The sequence below is a fragment of the Haliotis rubra genome, unplaced genomic scaffold (genome assembly GCF_003918875.1).
Source record: "Haliotis rubra isolate DU_JTF1 unplaced genomic scaffold, ASM391887v1 Scf1365, whole genome shotgun sequence".
In the NCBI taxonomy this organism is placed as follows: Eukaryota; Metazoa; Mollusca; class Gastropoda; order Lepetellida; family Haliotidae; genus Haliotis; species Haliotis rubra.
The window spans coordinates 33,437-51,182 of NW_025765298.1; the positions used below are offsets into that span (position 1 = coordinate 33,437).

The 17,746-nt window shown below is 41.2% G+C and overlaps 1 protein-coding gene across 3 annotated transcripts in view; it reads left to right on the top strand.

Moving 5' to 3' along the window:
* Positions 1–1,375: 1,375 nt before the first annotated feature.
* The window catches only part of LOC124268146 (importin subunit alpha-9-like), a 30,657-nt gene continuing 14,286 nt past the window's right edge, over positions 1,376–17,746 (top strand). For all 3 annotated transcript variants that reach the window (XR_006896217.1, XM_046703166.1, XM_046703165.1), the window contains exons 1-8: positions 1,376–1,469; positions 6,530–6,618; positions 11,649–11,761; positions 14,352–14,535; positions 15,038–15,142; positions 16,334–16,410; positions 17,058–17,171; positions 17,416–17,512. Coding sequence is in view for 2 of the 3 variants with exons in the window: in XM_046703166.1 (XP_046559122.1) it covers positions 1,391–1,469; positions 6,530–6,618; positions 11,649–11,761; positions 14,352–14,535; positions 15,038–15,142; positions 16,334–16,410; positions 17,058–17,171; positions 17,416–17,512 (858 nt within the window). In the remaining variant the exon portion in view is untranslated. The remainder of the gene's footprint in view (positions 1,470–6,529; positions 6,619–11,648; positions 11,762–14,351; positions 14,536–15,037; positions 15,143–16,333; positions 16,411–17,057; positions 17,172–17,415; positions 17,513–17,746) is intronic.

The window sequence follows — 17,746 nt, forward strand, 5'->3', positions numbered from 1 at the left end:
TGGGGAATTGTCTGTGTGGGGAATTGTCCGAGTTGGGAATTGTCTGTGTGTGGAATTGTTCTGTGGGGAATTGTCCTGTGGGGAATTGTTCGAGTTGGGAATTGTCTGTGTGGGGAATTGTCTGTGTGTGGAAATGTCTGTGTGGGGAATTGTCCGAGTTGGGAATTGTCTGTGTGGGGAAATGTCTGTGTGGGGAATTGTCTGTGTGGGGAATTGTCTGTGTGGAGAATTGTCTGTGTGGTGAATTGTCCTGTGGGGAATTGTCTGTGTGGGGAATTGTCCGAGTTGGGAATTGTCTGTGTGGGGAATTGTTCTGTGGGGAATTGTCTGTGTGGGGAATTGTCTGTGTGGAGAATTGTCCTGTGGGGAATTGTCTGTGTGGGGAATTGTCCGAGTTGGGAATTGTCTGTGTGGGGAATTGTTCTGTGGGGAATTGTCTGTGTGGGGAATTGTCTGTGTGGAGAATTGTCCTGTGGGGAATTGTCTGTGTGGGGAATTGTCCGAGTTGGGAATTGTCTGTGTGTGGAATTGTTCTGTGGGGAATTGTCTGTGTGGGGAATTGTCCTGTGGGGAATTGTCCTGTGGGGAATTGTCTGTGTGGGGAATTGTCCGAGTTGGGAATTGTCTGTGTGTGGAATTGTTCTGTGGGGAATTGTCCTGTGGGGAATTGTCCTGTGGGGAATTGTTCGAGTTGGGAATTGTCTGTGTGGGGAATTGTCTGTGTGTGGAAATGTCTGTGTGGGGAATTGTCCGAGTTGGGAATTGTCTGTGTGGGGAAATGTCTGCGTGGGGAATTGTCTGTGTGGGGAATTGTCTGGACCCCTATCAGAACATTCCTCCTGCGTGATACATTCAACGCGAAGTGTCGACTACCGATCATCAGCTACCATGTCTGGCTGTGTATTTGTTTTCTTGGGAAATCGACAAAAGAAAATAATTCACCCGTTTTTTGTATAAATATTGTTTACAAGTTCTATTGTTTATTTTTGGTGAACGTTTATATATATATATATATATATTTCATGACATATGATATATTTATCTGATAATAAAACATTTCAATCTCGAGAAATGTTGCTCCGGCATTTTTAGTCTGCGTCATTTAGTTTTCAAAGTAAGATTGTGAAAAAAGATCAACAAAAGAGCTATCAACACAAGACAGTCCTTTCTTGTCATAACGTCTTTCACTCATCTCGATCATCTGTCCACATCAAAACCAATTTATGGTCAATTTTCAGGTCACTGGACGAGATAAATAAATAAATTTACCACCAAACCCTAAATATTCGTTATACAGATTGGATTCAAATTAATTTCATTTTCGCATTTCCCGTTCATCTTTCCACATTTCTATTCCACGTTTTAGATCAGTCTATTTCCGGCCTCAATAATGGAACGAAAAGATAAATATAAACATGCAGCTGAAAGTGTGGAATCCATTCGAAACAGGAGACGACACGAGGACAATGGTGGGGAAAAATGCATTGTTGTTTGTTTGAGATCTTTCTGCATAAATGCACAGGTTGCCAATCGTGAGATATCTGCATGCATGAAGACGAACATAGTCCATGGCGGGGAGTTGTTTACGAGTGCGTGGGATAGACTTGCTAGGGCTCCTTTATACTTACTTCCTTGTATATAGTAAATAGTAATTTCAGCAGTGTAGACAAAATATGGGCAAAAAAGACAGTTTGGAAAATATGTGGCGCAATAACTTTTTTTGGCTAAGAACGGTGAAATACAGTTTCTAAGGGTCCATTAATGATTTATAGCTAGGTGGATGATGATTTTGATGGGGAGGGGGGGTAGCACCCATTCTGTAGAGGGAGGGGATCATCAATTTGTACAAAATGTTTTTACTACATTATGCTTACAAAATTAAAAGGGGGGTTGTCATTGAATTTGTACATGACATGCGGGGTGGGGGGTGTCACTTGCTTTGTACATCAAATTTAGGGGGTCATTCACATTGTACATGCTTCTCCATAAAAAAAACCCATCACAATGCTGCAACAAAAGAAAGAAAGAAAACAAAATGCACATATCATAAATTACAACTGACATAAGTTGAGTATTATGAGGCAGCTTCCTTGTTCAAGGAATGTCTCCATCAATATCCACCTTCACATAACAATATTGCATCCATCTGGTGACAGACAAACGGTTCATGTCACATGCCTGGTGTATAATGTACATGACATTACAGGATATCATACCTCATGAAAGTTTCTCAACTGGTCAAATAACTTTGTTTCAGAGTTTTCACATTGGCTTGAAGTCTCATTGGCCACCCGAAAGAACATGTAACGTGTTGTGTGTTAACGTTACTAACATTGTATATATAGTAACGAGCAGAAAAAATGCGAAAAAAACCTTAATTCTGTAGACTCGATCCTACTATCAAAAAAGCCTAAATACATCGTTTCTAGCCGCCAGTAGCTTGCCTCGTTGGTATGGAATTATCTCCCTTGGGTTCAGGGATGGCTTGATCACGTGATCTCGTTGCTAGCAGACGATACCGAAGCTTTGCCATGACGTATACAAAACAACAGAAATCGACTCTTGACATATTATGAAGCAGGTATTACATCCGTAACTAGACTTGTGAAACTGACGGGACTGCATCAGGCCTCTGTTTACCGAAATTTGACGCAGGGTTAGGGACAGAGCGACAGGCTGGATCGGGACGTTTGGGTACGCATTTGGCAGCGTACCCAAACTGGTCTGCAAAACAGCTTGCCGTGAAGGCATCAAGTCAAGGAACCCCTAAGGTATCAGAATGGACAATCAGATCTTTAAAGCAATCTGGATATGTCAAGCAAGTGCCGAAGAAAGTTCCATTGATGACAACAGCACATATGGAGAAAAGGCTCGAGTGGTGCAGGGAAATGCAGGGTACAGACTTTTCAAATGTGATTTTTATGGACGAATCAAAGTTTCAGTTTTATGGGATCACAAGAAAGAGGTGGTCAAGAGGTGAATGTAGCTGCAAAATGGTTCCGAAGTTCTCACACAGTGTCATGGTTTGGGGTGGTATAGGCAAACTTGGGGTAACGCCCCTGCTAACTATTACAGGAAGGATGGATTCACGCAAGTACTGTCAACTTATACAAGAAGGCATAGTGGAATCCCATATAGGACAGTGAGGAATACCTTTAAAACCTTTACAGGACAATGCACCTGTACACAAGTCAAGACACACCTGTAACTGGTTTGAAACGAGTCACATGACCTTACAGAAATTTCCAGCGGCATCACCAGACCTGAACCCAATTGAAAATGTGTGGCAGATTATGAAGGACAAATTAGAAAAGTTGGAACCGAAGAGTGTCGTTGAGTGGTCTAATCTCATCAGTCAAATATGGGTGGGCCTACCCCAGGACTACATAGACAATTTGATTGACAGCATGGGACGCCGTATTCAGCAGTGCATGGAGAGAAACGGTGGACTATTGACTTGCATAAATGTAAACTTCAGTATCCGGAGTGGATGTATGAAAAATATAACTGAATTTATCAGTAAATATATTTTGAAACTATGTCTGTGAAAAGTCGCATTTTTTCTGCTCGTTACTGTACATGTTAATTTACCTCAGTAGAATTTTAAGTTATAGCAATAGTAGAATGTATTGATTCAGCTTCAAATAAATAAAATATTTGTGTTTAATACAACTGGTAAATTTGACGTGAATGATTTCATGGCATGATTAAGTTTCAAGGTATAGAACATCAAACTTGGTTCAAAAACAATCTGTCATCAGCCTATCCACACATCAGTCTATCCACACATCGGTCTATCCACACATCGGTCTATCCACACATCGGTCTATCCACACATCAGCCTATCCACACATCAGCCTATCCACACATCAGCCTATCCACACATCAGTCTATCCACACATCAGCCTATCCACACATCGGCCTATCCACACATCGCCTATCCGCCTATCCGCCTATCCACACATCCGCCTATCCACACATCCGCCTATCCACACATCCGTCTATCCACACATCAGTCTATCCACACATCAGCCTATCCACACATCAGCTTATCCACACATCAGTCTATCCACACATCAGTCTATCCACACATCAGTCTGTCCACACATCAGCCTATCCACACATCAGCTTATCCACACATCCGTCTATCCACACATCGGTCTATCCACACATCAGTCTATCCACACAATAGTCTATCCACACATCAGCCTATCCACACAATAGTCTATCCACACATCAGCCTATCCACACATCAGCCTATCCACACATCCGTCTATCCACACATCAGCCTATCCACACATCGGTCTGTCCACACATCAGTCTATCCACACGTCAGCCTATCCACACATCAGCTTATCCACACATCAGTCTATCCACACATCAGTCCATCAGTCTGTCCACACATCAGTCTATCCACACATCAGCTTATCCACAAATCAGTCTATCCACACATCAGTCTATCCACACATCGGTCTATCCACACATCAGTCCATCAGTCTATCCACACATCAGTCTATCCACACATCGGCCTATCCTCACACATAGTTCTATCCACACATCAGCCTATCCACACATCAGCCTATCCACACATCGGCCTATCCACACATCAGCCTATCCACACCGGGAATTACTTGAGTGCAGCTAATGAGATTGACGTGACAGTGTTAGACTGCCGGGTTCAAACCATAGTGCCCCCTTGAAACTTGTATGTTCTTGATATTGTAGCGCTTTAACTGATTGCTGTGGTGGTTCCCGATCTGTGCCTACACTTTACATCCTCCATGTTGTGTTAACAACTGATTGCTGTGGTGGTTCCCGATCTGTGCCTGCACTTTACATCCTCCATGTTGTGTTAACAACTGATTGCCCTGGTGGTTCCCGATCTGTACCTGCACTTTACCTCCTCCATGTTGTGTTAACAACTGATTGCTGTGGTGGTTCCCGATCTGTACCTGCACTTTACCTCCTCCATGTTGTGTTAACAAGTGATTGCTGTGGTAGTTCCTGATCTGTACCTGCACTTTACCTCCTCCATGTTGTGTTAACAAGTGATTGCTGTGGTAGTTCCCGATCTGTACCTGCACTTTACCTCCTCCATGTTGTGTTAACAAGTGATTGCTGTTAACAATGTTGTGTTAACAAGTGATTGCTGTGGTAGTTCCCGATCTGTACCTGCACTTTACCTCCTCCATGTTGTGTTAACAAGTGATTGCTGTGGTAGTTCCTGATCTGTACCTGCACTTTACCTCCTCCATGTTGTGTTAACAAGTGATTGCTGTGGTAGTTCCTGATCTGTACCTGCACTTTACCTCCTCCATGTTGTGTTAACAAGTGATTGCTGTGTGGTAGTTCGATCTGTACCTGCACTTTACCTCCTCCATGTTGTGTTAACAAGTGATTGCTGTGGTGGTTCCCGATCTGTACCTGCACTTTACCTCCTCCATGTTGTGTTAACAAGTGATTGCTGTGGTAGTTCCCGATCTGTACCTGCACTTTACCTCCTCCATGTTGTGTTAACAAGTGATTGCTGTGGTAGTTCCCGATCTGTACCTGCACTTTACCTCCTCCATGTTGTGTTAACAAGTGATTGCTGTGGTCCAAGTGATTGCTGTGGTAGTTCCCGATCTGTACCTGCACTTTACCTCCTCCATGTTGTGTTAACAAGTGATTGCTGTGGTAGTTGTTGTGTTAACAAGTGATTGCTGTAGTTCCCCTGTACCTGCACTTTACCTCCTCCATGTTGTGTTAACAAGTGATTGCTGTGGTGGTTCCCGATCTGTACCTGCACTTTACCTCCTCCATGTTGTGTTAAGTGATTGCTGTGGTAGTTCCGATCTGTACCTGCACTTTACCTCCTCCATGATGTGCAAGTGATTGTGGTAGTTCCTGATCTGTACCTGCACTTTACCTCCTCCATGTTGTGTTAACAAGTGATTGCTGTGGTGGTGATTGCTGTGGTAGTTCCCCCGATCTGTACCTGCACTTTACCTCCTCCATGTTGTGTTAACAAGTGATTGCTGTGGTAGTTCCTGATCTGTACCTGCACTTTACCTCCTCCATGTTGTGTTAACAAGTGATTGCTGTGGTAGTTCCCTGATCTGTACCTGCACTTTACCTCCTCCATGTTGTGTTAACAAGTGATTGCTGTGGTAGTTCCTGATCTGTACCTGCACTTTACCTCCTCCATGTTGTGTTAACAAGTGATTGCTGTGGTAGTGGTCCTCCTGATCTGCTGTGGTAGTTACCTGCACTTTACCTCCTCCATGTTGTGTTAACAAGTGATTGCTGTGGTAGTTCCCGATCTGTACCTGCACTTTACCTCCTCCATGTTGTGTTAACAAGTGATTGCTGTGGTAGTTCCCGATCTGTACCTGCACTTTACCTCCTCCATGTTGTGTTAACAAGTGATTGCTGTGGTAGTTCCCAATCTGTGCCTGCACTTTACCTCTTCCATGTTGTGTTAACAAGTGATTGCTGTGGTAGTTCCCGATCTGTACCTGCACTTTACCTCTTCCATGTTGTGTTACAGTGGTGAGAAAAGACAAAAGACAGCAGTTGCTGAATTCCAAGCGATTCCGTCGATGTTCTGCAGAATATCCAGAAATCTCCAATGAACAGGTACGTCATTGAAGACCAGTCGTGTGGGGAAGAATATAACCCTTGAATAATTATGGTGATGTTATATTTCATCTTTGAAATGATCACAAAGGAGTTCCTGTTTTGAAACATTTTCATGTTTCATCAAGTTGCTGCAAAATAGCTGCAAAATGCTGATGCAGCATTAAGCAATATTTATTCATTGACATCATCTACAGACTCGAAGACGTACTGTTATTGTTAGGGTTTTCCTTGATCTGCTGACAGGTTGATATGCATCGACATGTCTGCAGGATTTGCTCCTAAGAAATATATGCTCAAAATTAAGATTTTTCCATTGTGGTGTGAATGATGTTTATACAATGAAATTGAATGCACAATGCCATTTAGAAAGTGATCAAATGTAACACGTTATATTTAGGATTACATGTTAATATTGTTATGTTTGATGGTAAGGCTTTGCTGAGGTGACATCAGAACCCAACAATAGAAGTATAAGATGCAGTGGTGTAAAGCATCCAAATGTAGGAATTTGTGGACTTAAAATCATCCCAGTTTTGTACAAAATATTTCTTTCTTCATTAGCCTGTCAAGAATATATAGTTAAGCATCCTAGATAAAGTTGTGTATGATATACATGTATCTACAACGTATAAATTCACTCAATTCATTGATTTAAACAATATCTATCAGCTGATAACTCATTAAGCCCGAGAGCCACTTCACTACTCAACACCTGGAAACCCTCTCTGATTGCCCAGCTCCCTGTGGCGAGACTAATTAGTGCTAATCACACCTGCTTTCCCTGGCAGGTTTCGGGGATGACAGGAAACTGTCCTGATTGTTTAATTGTGTCATAAAGATATATGTTGAAAGAAAGCAGGTTTGAATACATATCATGTATTGCAACGTTTTATGTAATATTATTGCAAGTTTCTCTTGTAGACATTTGGCGGCTTGTACATGTATATTCTATCACAACATGCATGTATTGTTTGTATGTAAGAGATGAGACACACATAAACAAATTCTCTCTCATATCAGTGTGTGGGTTTAATTTTACAAAACATCTATGACAATGACATACTGTAAAGAAGAATTTACTTACATACTTTATAATCTTTGGCGAAATAGCGTTTTTGCCGATACATTTCTAGTGTATACGGATTATTTTAAGGAAAGTAACATAGAGCACATTCATAGCTTGGCACTTTGTTTCATCTAGATTTGATGCAGAAAACATACGTGACCATACAAACATACATAAAAAAATGTATACTACATATTCCTTGCATAGACATAAAACAAAGAGTTACGTGATAGGGCGTCCTCAAATTTCCCGAATAGAACGTTCGGTATCTCAACTGTTCAATATAGTGGCTGGTCATTTGTTATCTGTGACCAATCATATCATGAGATACCTGTCACAGAGGAAAGGACAGGTGATGGGGCGTGGGCGAAATTTCTGAAGAGCATGTTTGGTCACTCAACAGCTTGGATAGAGATTGATTATTGTCTACATCGCTGACCAGTTGATATGCTGGGTTTCGGCTTTATCAACTCAAGCTATGATGTAGCAGTTTGTGTATTGTAAACATACACACTGGTAACGATGTATGAAATATACACATAGGACAGGAGTAGATAGGAAGTTTGGCGAGTTTATTTGTCCTCAGAGATCGAAAACACATTTTAGTGTTTTTCAATAAGTAAAACAAAGCCATTGAAATCCAACCATTGAGTAGAGATAGTATTTATTTTCATATACATTTTACACACACAACTAGTACATAAAACATAATGGTTTGCTGTACGTGTAAATATAATCTTCACCTTGATACAAATCAATATCCAAACTAAAGTACATGTATTACAGAATTCACGAAGTGATACTATACTGAATTATTATAGTGTATAAACTTGCAGTTGAACACCCAACCACCCCCACCCCCCCAATATTTATGAAGATGGGCGTGCCTATATTTATACTGAAAGCAAACGAGGTTCCTAAAATTACAGATGTGCATGCATGCATAAATATTACAGAGAGGGGCGTGACTCCACAAAGCAAATTGTCCAATGATATAACAGCGCATCTGTTTCTTTTACACTTGTCATGGGACAAACCTTTCAACAAGGACGTAACTACATATGCCTTCTACCACAGGCTGTTATTTCGGCGTAGTCTCCAAAATGCCTACAGTGACAAATGCCTACAGTGTAGAATAAACAAAGTAATGCACCAGTGATTTCAAGCAGCAGTATCTTCTCCCCATTACATAAATGGAACATTCCAACAGGCAAGGTGGACAAATGCCTACACAATGAAAAAAATGTTGGGGGTTTTCATATATTTGTGAAATGGAACAATAATTGAATTCATATCTTTACATCTGACAGGGTCAAATATCTTTACATCATCTTATGCATATTTTGACTGGCAAAAAAGTCTGAGAATTTGTTTTACTCCATCTTCACTAGTCGACCAACAGCACAGAAAGTCCAAGGGAGCCTTGCTTGTACATCTGTAGTTCCTGTTGAGAAAGATAGACAAATTGTATTGAAAACAAGCAAACAGGATACATAAGGCACTGCTTGTGCTGATATGATCAGATAATCTCTAGGACGTTTTCATAGTGTAAACAGGTTAAACTCATTAGGGTGGAAGTGACCACTTGTGTGCAGGGAAGCATATCACTGCTGCTCACCTAAAACAACATACTCAATAGCTATTATTGCGGTTATCTCCCAATTGACAGACACCCATTTGACAGACACCCAATTGACAGACACTGAACTAGAATGTTAATTAGGGTAACACCTACGGGTATAATGGAGCAGCCCACTGTCTAGTGAGTAGAGCAGGGTGAGCCTGAAACAGGTTCGTTACTGAGAAGTTTGATTGTGGGTAAATAGAACTTTGTTGTGATTAAATGATAAATGATTTCTCTTCTCAAAATTGATTTTACTATCAATTACTTTTAAATATAAAAACAGGTTTGTCACTGAGAGGTTTGATTGTGTTTATTGATAGAAAAGACCCCTCCCAATAATAGCATATGTACAACAGAAGTTAACTGAGAAAACGTTTTGTTGGAGAGATAGAGATATGTACATATTTGAAAACATTCTGATTTGCAGTAAATGAGACACCTGCATTGCCATGTAGGATACAATATAACATATAACTATACATATAACTTCTTTATTCCATTGGGGCGGTGGGGTAGCCTAGTGGTTAAAGCGTTGACTCGTCATACCTAAGACCCGGGTTCGAATCCCCACATGGGTACAATGTGTGAAGCCCATTTCTGGTGTTCCCCGCCGTGATGTATCTGGAATATTGCTAAAAGCGGCGTAAAACCAAACTCAGTCAGTCAGTCAGTCTTTATTCCATATGAATAATATTTAGGTTCACATTTCTCTTTATTTGATTTATATGATAGAACAGTGTCGCAATTTCTAATAGCTAAGCAATGTTTTCAATATGATGATGCCAACTCCTGTTAGACTAGAAGGTTAAACCGAAATGTTTATAAAAATAAACTGTTTTTATATTGCAGCAATAAAAATTCAAATTACTGTATTTTCTTCGATCTTTTAAAATAAATAATATAGCTTCAGTTTGTTCCTGTGTTTTTATTTGGACTATTCCATTATAATTTGTAGGTATCAGGTAGTAGATAATCTGTTCACTGAACCGTAAATGTTGTTGTTTTAAGGTGTCTGCGAACTGGCTGTCTGCGTAATGGGAGGACCCCATTATTGCCTGTAGGCATTTGTCACTGTAGGCATTCAGAGACCTAACCATTATTTCAAGGTCGAAAGAGGTGTTCAATTATCTCATTACTGTTATCTGATTGAATGATTATACGCCATGTGTATCGATACCGTAACTGATATACTATCCAGCTTTTATTGACGATGGATCAATAGAGACTGAGTTCATTGATACAGATACACGTGATAATTACACCGGATGTGATAATTACTGAGATCAAATACAAATGTTTTACACAATGCTCATGTAAATTACATAGAAAACTGACCATTCAAATCAACATGCAACTTTCAACAGCTTGAACAACAATGCTTGAAATACGTTTGTATGGTTTACATGTAATAACTTATGATATTACTTCTGTCTATGTGTAAGAATTTTTAACTGTGTTTTGTAACAAACGTAGTAAAACATTTCATTGTTGTTATAACACTGACATGTATATATATTCAATGCAAAGGCGCGAGTTATGACTTTATATTCGATTAGGTAACATTATCAACTTTAGATTATGGAAAATAACTAGTTACAATTCAGTAAACTTTAAATTAGTAAGTTAAATTATGTCTAATCTATTCGAGCTTGGATGTATAATTATTTGTGTTTATACATTATGTTTCATTATATGAAACATGACAACGTAATAATACCTAAAAAGTAAATTCAAACTATTATATTGTGTTTGAATTTTGTATATTGTTTCCTATTTATTAGGAAGTTGAAGAAAATATTATCTTCAGTAACCTCTAAACCATTACATCTAATTCAATCAATGTGCATAAGAAGTAGTTTAGTACCCATTCCCAATGAAGAGGTCCAGACACTTACCTGTGTATAAACATCATGATCCCCTTTCTCGCCGACATGTGTTCATTTGCCAAACGCTGTATAAGCCTGTGATAATGATTAGCAATTGCTATCAAAATACTTTAAATACTTCTTCTGATTGACACTAAAGGTCAATTCTCTTGTAAGAAAAGCTAATATTTGCTCAGTACTACTAATTGGTTGAAACAATAGGTACAGTGCAATTTTTAAAAGTACGACACACATGTATACTCCCAGGGAGCTGAATAAGAGGTGCTTTCTGTTGACGAATATATGTGGCTCTCGCTGTGAGAAACTGCCAATTACATGCCTCATAAACACGTCACTCGCTGTGAGGAGCTGATTAATTTGCCCCATATATGCGTCTCTCGGGTTTAATGAGTTAACATGTTTTACCACTCAATTATTTTGGAGTTTCTCAGTCTTCTCTCTTCTGTGCCAGGTGATTGAGGCCACGAAGGACCTCCAGAAGAAAGGGGATAATCGACACAGGAGTCTGCAGACCCTCCGGAGGTCCTTTGCTCAGGGATCAGCATACATTGATGTGTTTCTCGGGTAAATATGTAGAAACACTGACCTCTGCCCCTAAATTACTGGAGGCACCCCAGGTGATCCTGTGTTTTATCTATGTTTACCTATACCCTCCACACATTCACTACTACAAGTTCACTACAAGCCTTATGTGAACGACATAACACCTAAAGTAGCTGCCCACCACTCCTAGACATTGTACTTATAAGTACTAATACTGCTTGTATGTTCCGTGATAGAGAACTCCCTACAGTGTCTGGTGGGTCTCAGACATCAGTACTAATACTGCTTGTATGTTCTAGGATAGAGAACTCCCTACAGTGTCTGGTAGGTCTCAGACATCAGTACTAATACTGCTTGTATGTTCCGGGATAGAGAACTCCCTACAGTGCCTGGTGGGTCTCAGACATCAGTACTAATACTGCTTGTATGTTCTAGGATAGAGAACTCCCTACAGTGTCTGGTAGGTCTCAGACATCAGTACTAATACTGCTTGTATGTTCCGGGATAGAGAACTCCCTACAGTGCCTGGTGGGTCTCAGACATCAGTACTAATACTGCTTGTATGTTCTAGGATAGAGAACTCCCTACAGTGTCTGGTAGGTCTCAGACATCAGTACTAATACTGCTGGTATGGTCCAGGATAGAGAACTCCCTACAGTGTCTGGTGGGTCTCAGACATCAGTACTAATACTGCTTGTATGTTCCGGGATAGAGAACTCCCTACAGTGTCTGATGGGTCTCAGACATCAGTACTAATACTGCTTGTATGTTCCAGGATAGAGAACTCCCTACAGTGCCTGGTGGGTCTCAGACATCAGTACTAATACTGCTTGTATGTTCCAGGATAGAGAACTCCCTACAGTGTCTGGTGGGTCTCAGACATCAGTACTAATACTGTTTGTATGTTCCGGGATAGAGAACTCCCTACAGTGTCTGGTGGGTCTCAGACATCAGTACTAATACTGCTTGTATGTTCCAGGATAGAGAACTCCCTACAGTGCCTGGTGGGTCTCAGACATCAGTACTAATACTGCTTGTATGTTCCAGGATAGAGAACTCCCTACAGTGTCTGGTGGGTCTCAGACATCAGTACTAATACTGCTTGTATGTTCCAGGATAGAGAACTCCCTACAGTGTCTAGTGGCTCTCAGACATCAGTACTAATACTGCTTGTATGTTCCAGGATAGAGAACTCCCTACAGTGTCTGGTGGGTCTCAGACATCAGTACTAATACTGCCTCACTGTTCCAGGATAGAGAACTCCCTACAGTGTCTGGTGGGTCTCAGACATCAGTACTAATACTGCTTGTATGTTCCAGGATAGAGAACTCCCTACAGTGTCTGGTGGGTCTCACACATCAGTACTAATACTGCTTGTATGTTCCGGGATAGAGAACTCCCTACAGTGTCTGGTGGGTCTCAGTCATCAGTACTAACACTGATTGTATGTTTCTGAATAGAGAACTCCCTACAGTGTCTGGTGGGTCTCAGACATCAGTACTAATACTGCTTGTATGTTCCGGGATAGAGAACTCCCTACAGTGTCTGATGGGTCTCAGACATCAGTACTAATACTGCTTGTATGTTCCAGGATAGAGAACTCCCTACAGTGTCTGATGGGTCTCAGACATCAGTACTAATACTGCTTGTATGTTCCGGGATAGAGAACTCCCTACAGTGTCTGGTAGGTCTCAGACATCAGTACTAATACTGCTTGTATGTTCCAGGATAGAGAACTCCCTACAGTGTCTGATGGGTCTCAGACATCAGTACTAATACTGCTTGTATGTTCCGGGATAGAGAACTCCCTACAGTGTCTGGTGGGTCTCAGACATCAGTACTAATACTGCTTGTATGTTCCAGGATAGAGAACTCCCTACAGTGTCTGATGGGTCTCAGACATCAGTACTAATACTGCTTGTATGTTCCGGGATAGAGAACTCCCTACAGTGTCTGGTAGGTCTCAGACATCAGTACTAATACTGCTTGTATGTTCCAGGATAGAGAACTCCCTACAGTGTCTGGTAGGTCTCAGACATCAGTACTAGTACTGCTGGTATGTTCCGGGATAGAGAACTCCCTACAGTGTCTGGTGGGTCTCAGTCATCAGTACTAATACTGCTTGTATGTTCTAGGATAGAGAACTCCCTACAGTGTCTGGTAGGTCTCAGACATCAGTACTAATACTGCTTGTATGTTCCGGGATAGAGAACTCCCTACAGTGTCTGGTGGGTCTCAGACATCAGTACTAATACTGCTTGTATGTTCCGGGATAGAGAACTCCCTACAGTGTCTGGTGGGTCTCAGACATCAGTACTAACACTGCTTGAAAGTTCCGGAATAGAGAACTCCCTACAGTGTCTGGTAGGTCTCAGACATCAGTACTAGTACTGCTGGTATGTTCCGGGATAGAGAACTCCCTACAGTGTCTGGTGGGTCTCAGACATCAGTACTAATACTGCTTGTATGTTCCAGGATAGAGAACTCCCTACAGTGTCTGGTGGGTCTCAGACATCAGTACTAACACTGCTTGTATGTTCCGGAATAGAGAACTCCCTACAGTGTCTGGTGGGTCTCAGACATCAGTACTAATACTGCTTGTATGTTCCAGGATAGAGAACTCCCTACAGTGTCTGGTAGGGCTCCTGACAGGAAGTGATGCTGACCTCCAACTCGAGTCCGCCTGGTGTCTCACCAACATCGCTGCCGGCACGCATGATCACGCCATGGCTGTCACCAAAACAGCTGCACCATATCTCATCACCTACCTGGGCAGCAGCAACCATCTCCTGACTGTAAGACTTGGCAGCCATTTGCAGGTTGCATAGCAACAGACTGCATCTTCCATGCACAAACATTTTGGTTTATTTTCTTTGTTCAACATTCATGTACATGTAGGTGAATATTAGAGGAATAATATGGTCATATGTTTGTTCTCAGTTTCAACCAGCACAGAATTTAAACATGTCATCACCACCTACCTAAGCAGGTATTGCTACAGAGATACCAACCATTGAGATTTGACGCAGTAGCTACAATCTGAGCCTATAGCTACAGTGACATGCCTGTTATCACAAAAACATTTCAAGATCTTATAAGACAGGATGCTCTAATAATGATTCACTCTGAAGTCATGTTAGTTAATAATTATATTCCTACATTTTGTGGACTGGGTGACATCACACCTGATCACTTGGATTGTGGCTCATGCAATTAACCACTGGTTGCTATACAGTCAGTTAGGTAAGGCGAACTGGCTAGAATGTTGTTGACTCTGCAGTAACTGGCTGGTTGCAGGACCAGTGTGCTTGGGCTTTGGGGAACCTGGCTGGGGACAGCAAGCAGATCAGGGAGATCCTCCAGGCACAGGGATGTGTACTACCGCTGGTCAAGCTCATAGAGGTGGGTGGTGGCTGTATGTGATAGGTGGATCTGAGTTTTCATTATGAATCAGTGACAATTCACAATGTCTCTCCAATGTGAAACTGAGAAACCCTTTACATTACAACTGAGTGATTTCTGCTACAGAGTAGTCTCCTCTGGGCATAATGTCCCTTGTGAGTGAGTAGGGTAAATTTGATTTCTAGAGTTTGTAAGGAAAATAACTGAAGACCGATTGAAAGATCCATAAATCAAGTATTTCAACTGGTCCATCAGTAAAAACTGAAACACGGATTGGTTCTCAAGCTAGGAAGAGAGAATGGTGGCTCTTGAGAGTTAACGTTGTGTTTGAAGTTCCTGAAAGGCATAAGACGTTGGATGAACACGAATACGGCACAGTTTATGGATCAGTTCACCTAATGAAGGAGCAACATTTAGCTCTGAAACTTTGTATAAAGAATGAAAAGAGCTTGTTATCCATAAGACGTGTCATGAAGTAATGTTGTATTTGTTACTGGAACACCCAGTGTTAAGTAAGTGGTGCAGCGCTCACCACAAGTAGTATACTGTATCCTCTTCACGTCACCTCAGAATGGATGCAGATCTTAGGTCGTGTCGTGTCCTCACGGGACCTCAGAATGGATGCAGATCTTAGGTTATGTCCTGTCCAGCTTCAGGGGATCTTGGTAGTCGTTCTCCAACAGGTAGTCTGTTTGATTGGCATTTTAGAAGTTGAGGAATAATATGAAAAGGTATGATACTTTATGGATGTCAACGTCTTTATTATGATGCAGCACTTTCATATGGGTTCTTACACCTTTGTCAAGCAAGGGCCAAGTACTACAGCACAGAACTGACTTGTATACATTAACAGGGATGAAGTGAGACCTTTGGTGTTGCGATACATATCGTTATGTGTCGCCTTCCAAACTAAATCAAATTTACCCAGATACCTATACACAAAAGAATTGGTGTTAAACCAACAACCAACAATGAAATGTTCAACAATGTACAGTTGTGTTATATCATTAACTAGTTGTTCAAATCAATACAAATTGCTGCAAAGCATTTACAGAGGCACATAGGGCTTGCTCTCAATAGATCATAAAGGTCAATAATCGGTAAATAACTTAGAGCAAAAAAGTCTGAACTAAAAAACTGTTTACCCATAAGTTATACTGGTGTAAACCAACCTGCCCTTCTGGTCCACAGTCTCCAACTCCTGATGTGGTGCAGTGTGCAGCTTTTGCCTTGTCCAACCTCGCTCGGGAATCTGCTGACATCACCAGGTAACCATGGGAACAGTGGCTTGACATCTCTGCATACAAGTAGAAGAAAACAACTGGAAATTTTGGTCATACTTTTTACCTTTGTATATATTTGTTTGTATTGTTCAATATGAATACCATTACACTATGTCATAATACTATACCCTGGATGCATCTACTGCTTAGCCCGATGATTTTATTACCTTCCTTGGCTGTCTCTGCATTCTCACAGTAGCCAATCAGATATGCCGCCATTACAACCGAGCTTGCCAGTGTCAACAAAAATAGTGGTCGCCGCATCTAAAGTTTGTTTGCAGTTCGACTCAGATTTGGGGGGAAAACATACAGACAAATTGACAGGTCTGAAACCTTTAAAAAATATTTGCAAGAACTCCTTCTTTCAGAGTATCTGCAACAATATATTATTCGGTTAGATAAGTTTATTCGGTTAGAAAATTTAAAAATGAAAGTGATTTGTGATTGGTATGGTCATCTTCCCAGTGTAGACAACTGATTGGATAAAAACCCAACCAAGGGAGGTAATAAAATCATCGGGCCGAGCCATAGATGCATCCAGGGTATAGCGGAGAGTTATCGCAACATATACCCTGAAGATTATCGAGGATGACTTAAAGTTGGCTTCATCTAGATGTGAATGTATGTTGCAGGGAGATTGTGAAGTGTGGTGTCATCCACCCCCTGTCTCTGAGACTGAAGGAGGGGACAGACAACCACAGACTCCTCTCCGAGCTGGCGTGGATGCTGACATATCTCACTGCCAGGTAAACAGGCGTCCATGCTCACAGGTAATCTGGGAGGGGTAGTGAAATATGTAATTACAGAGATTAGTTACAGATTGACTTAAGATCACGTCACTGAAGATCACCAGATGAATTGAGATGAATGCTTTAAAGTGCAGCTTCCTTACAGCTCTCACACACTCGAGAAACAATGAAAGAAACTTGTTAGTGTTGTTCAAACCTGCACCACATCAGAATTGTTTGAAAAGTCATTTCTGTTTTGTAGCGGAGAACACACAGCAGATATTGTGTCCCAAGGCTGTCTGGTCCAGGTGGTGGAATATCTCAACAAGCTGTTACATGAGCCTCGTCAGGATGCACAGGTGGGTGGAATACCTCAACAAACTGTTACATGATGCACAGGAAGGTGTTTACAATCCATGACACATTCACCTTGTTTACAATCCACAACACATTCACCTTGTTTACAATCCTTGACACATTCACCTTGTTTACAATCCATGACACATTCACCTTGTTTACGGGCCATGACACATTCACCTTGTTTACAATCCATTACACATTCACCTTGTTTACAATCCATGACACATTCACCT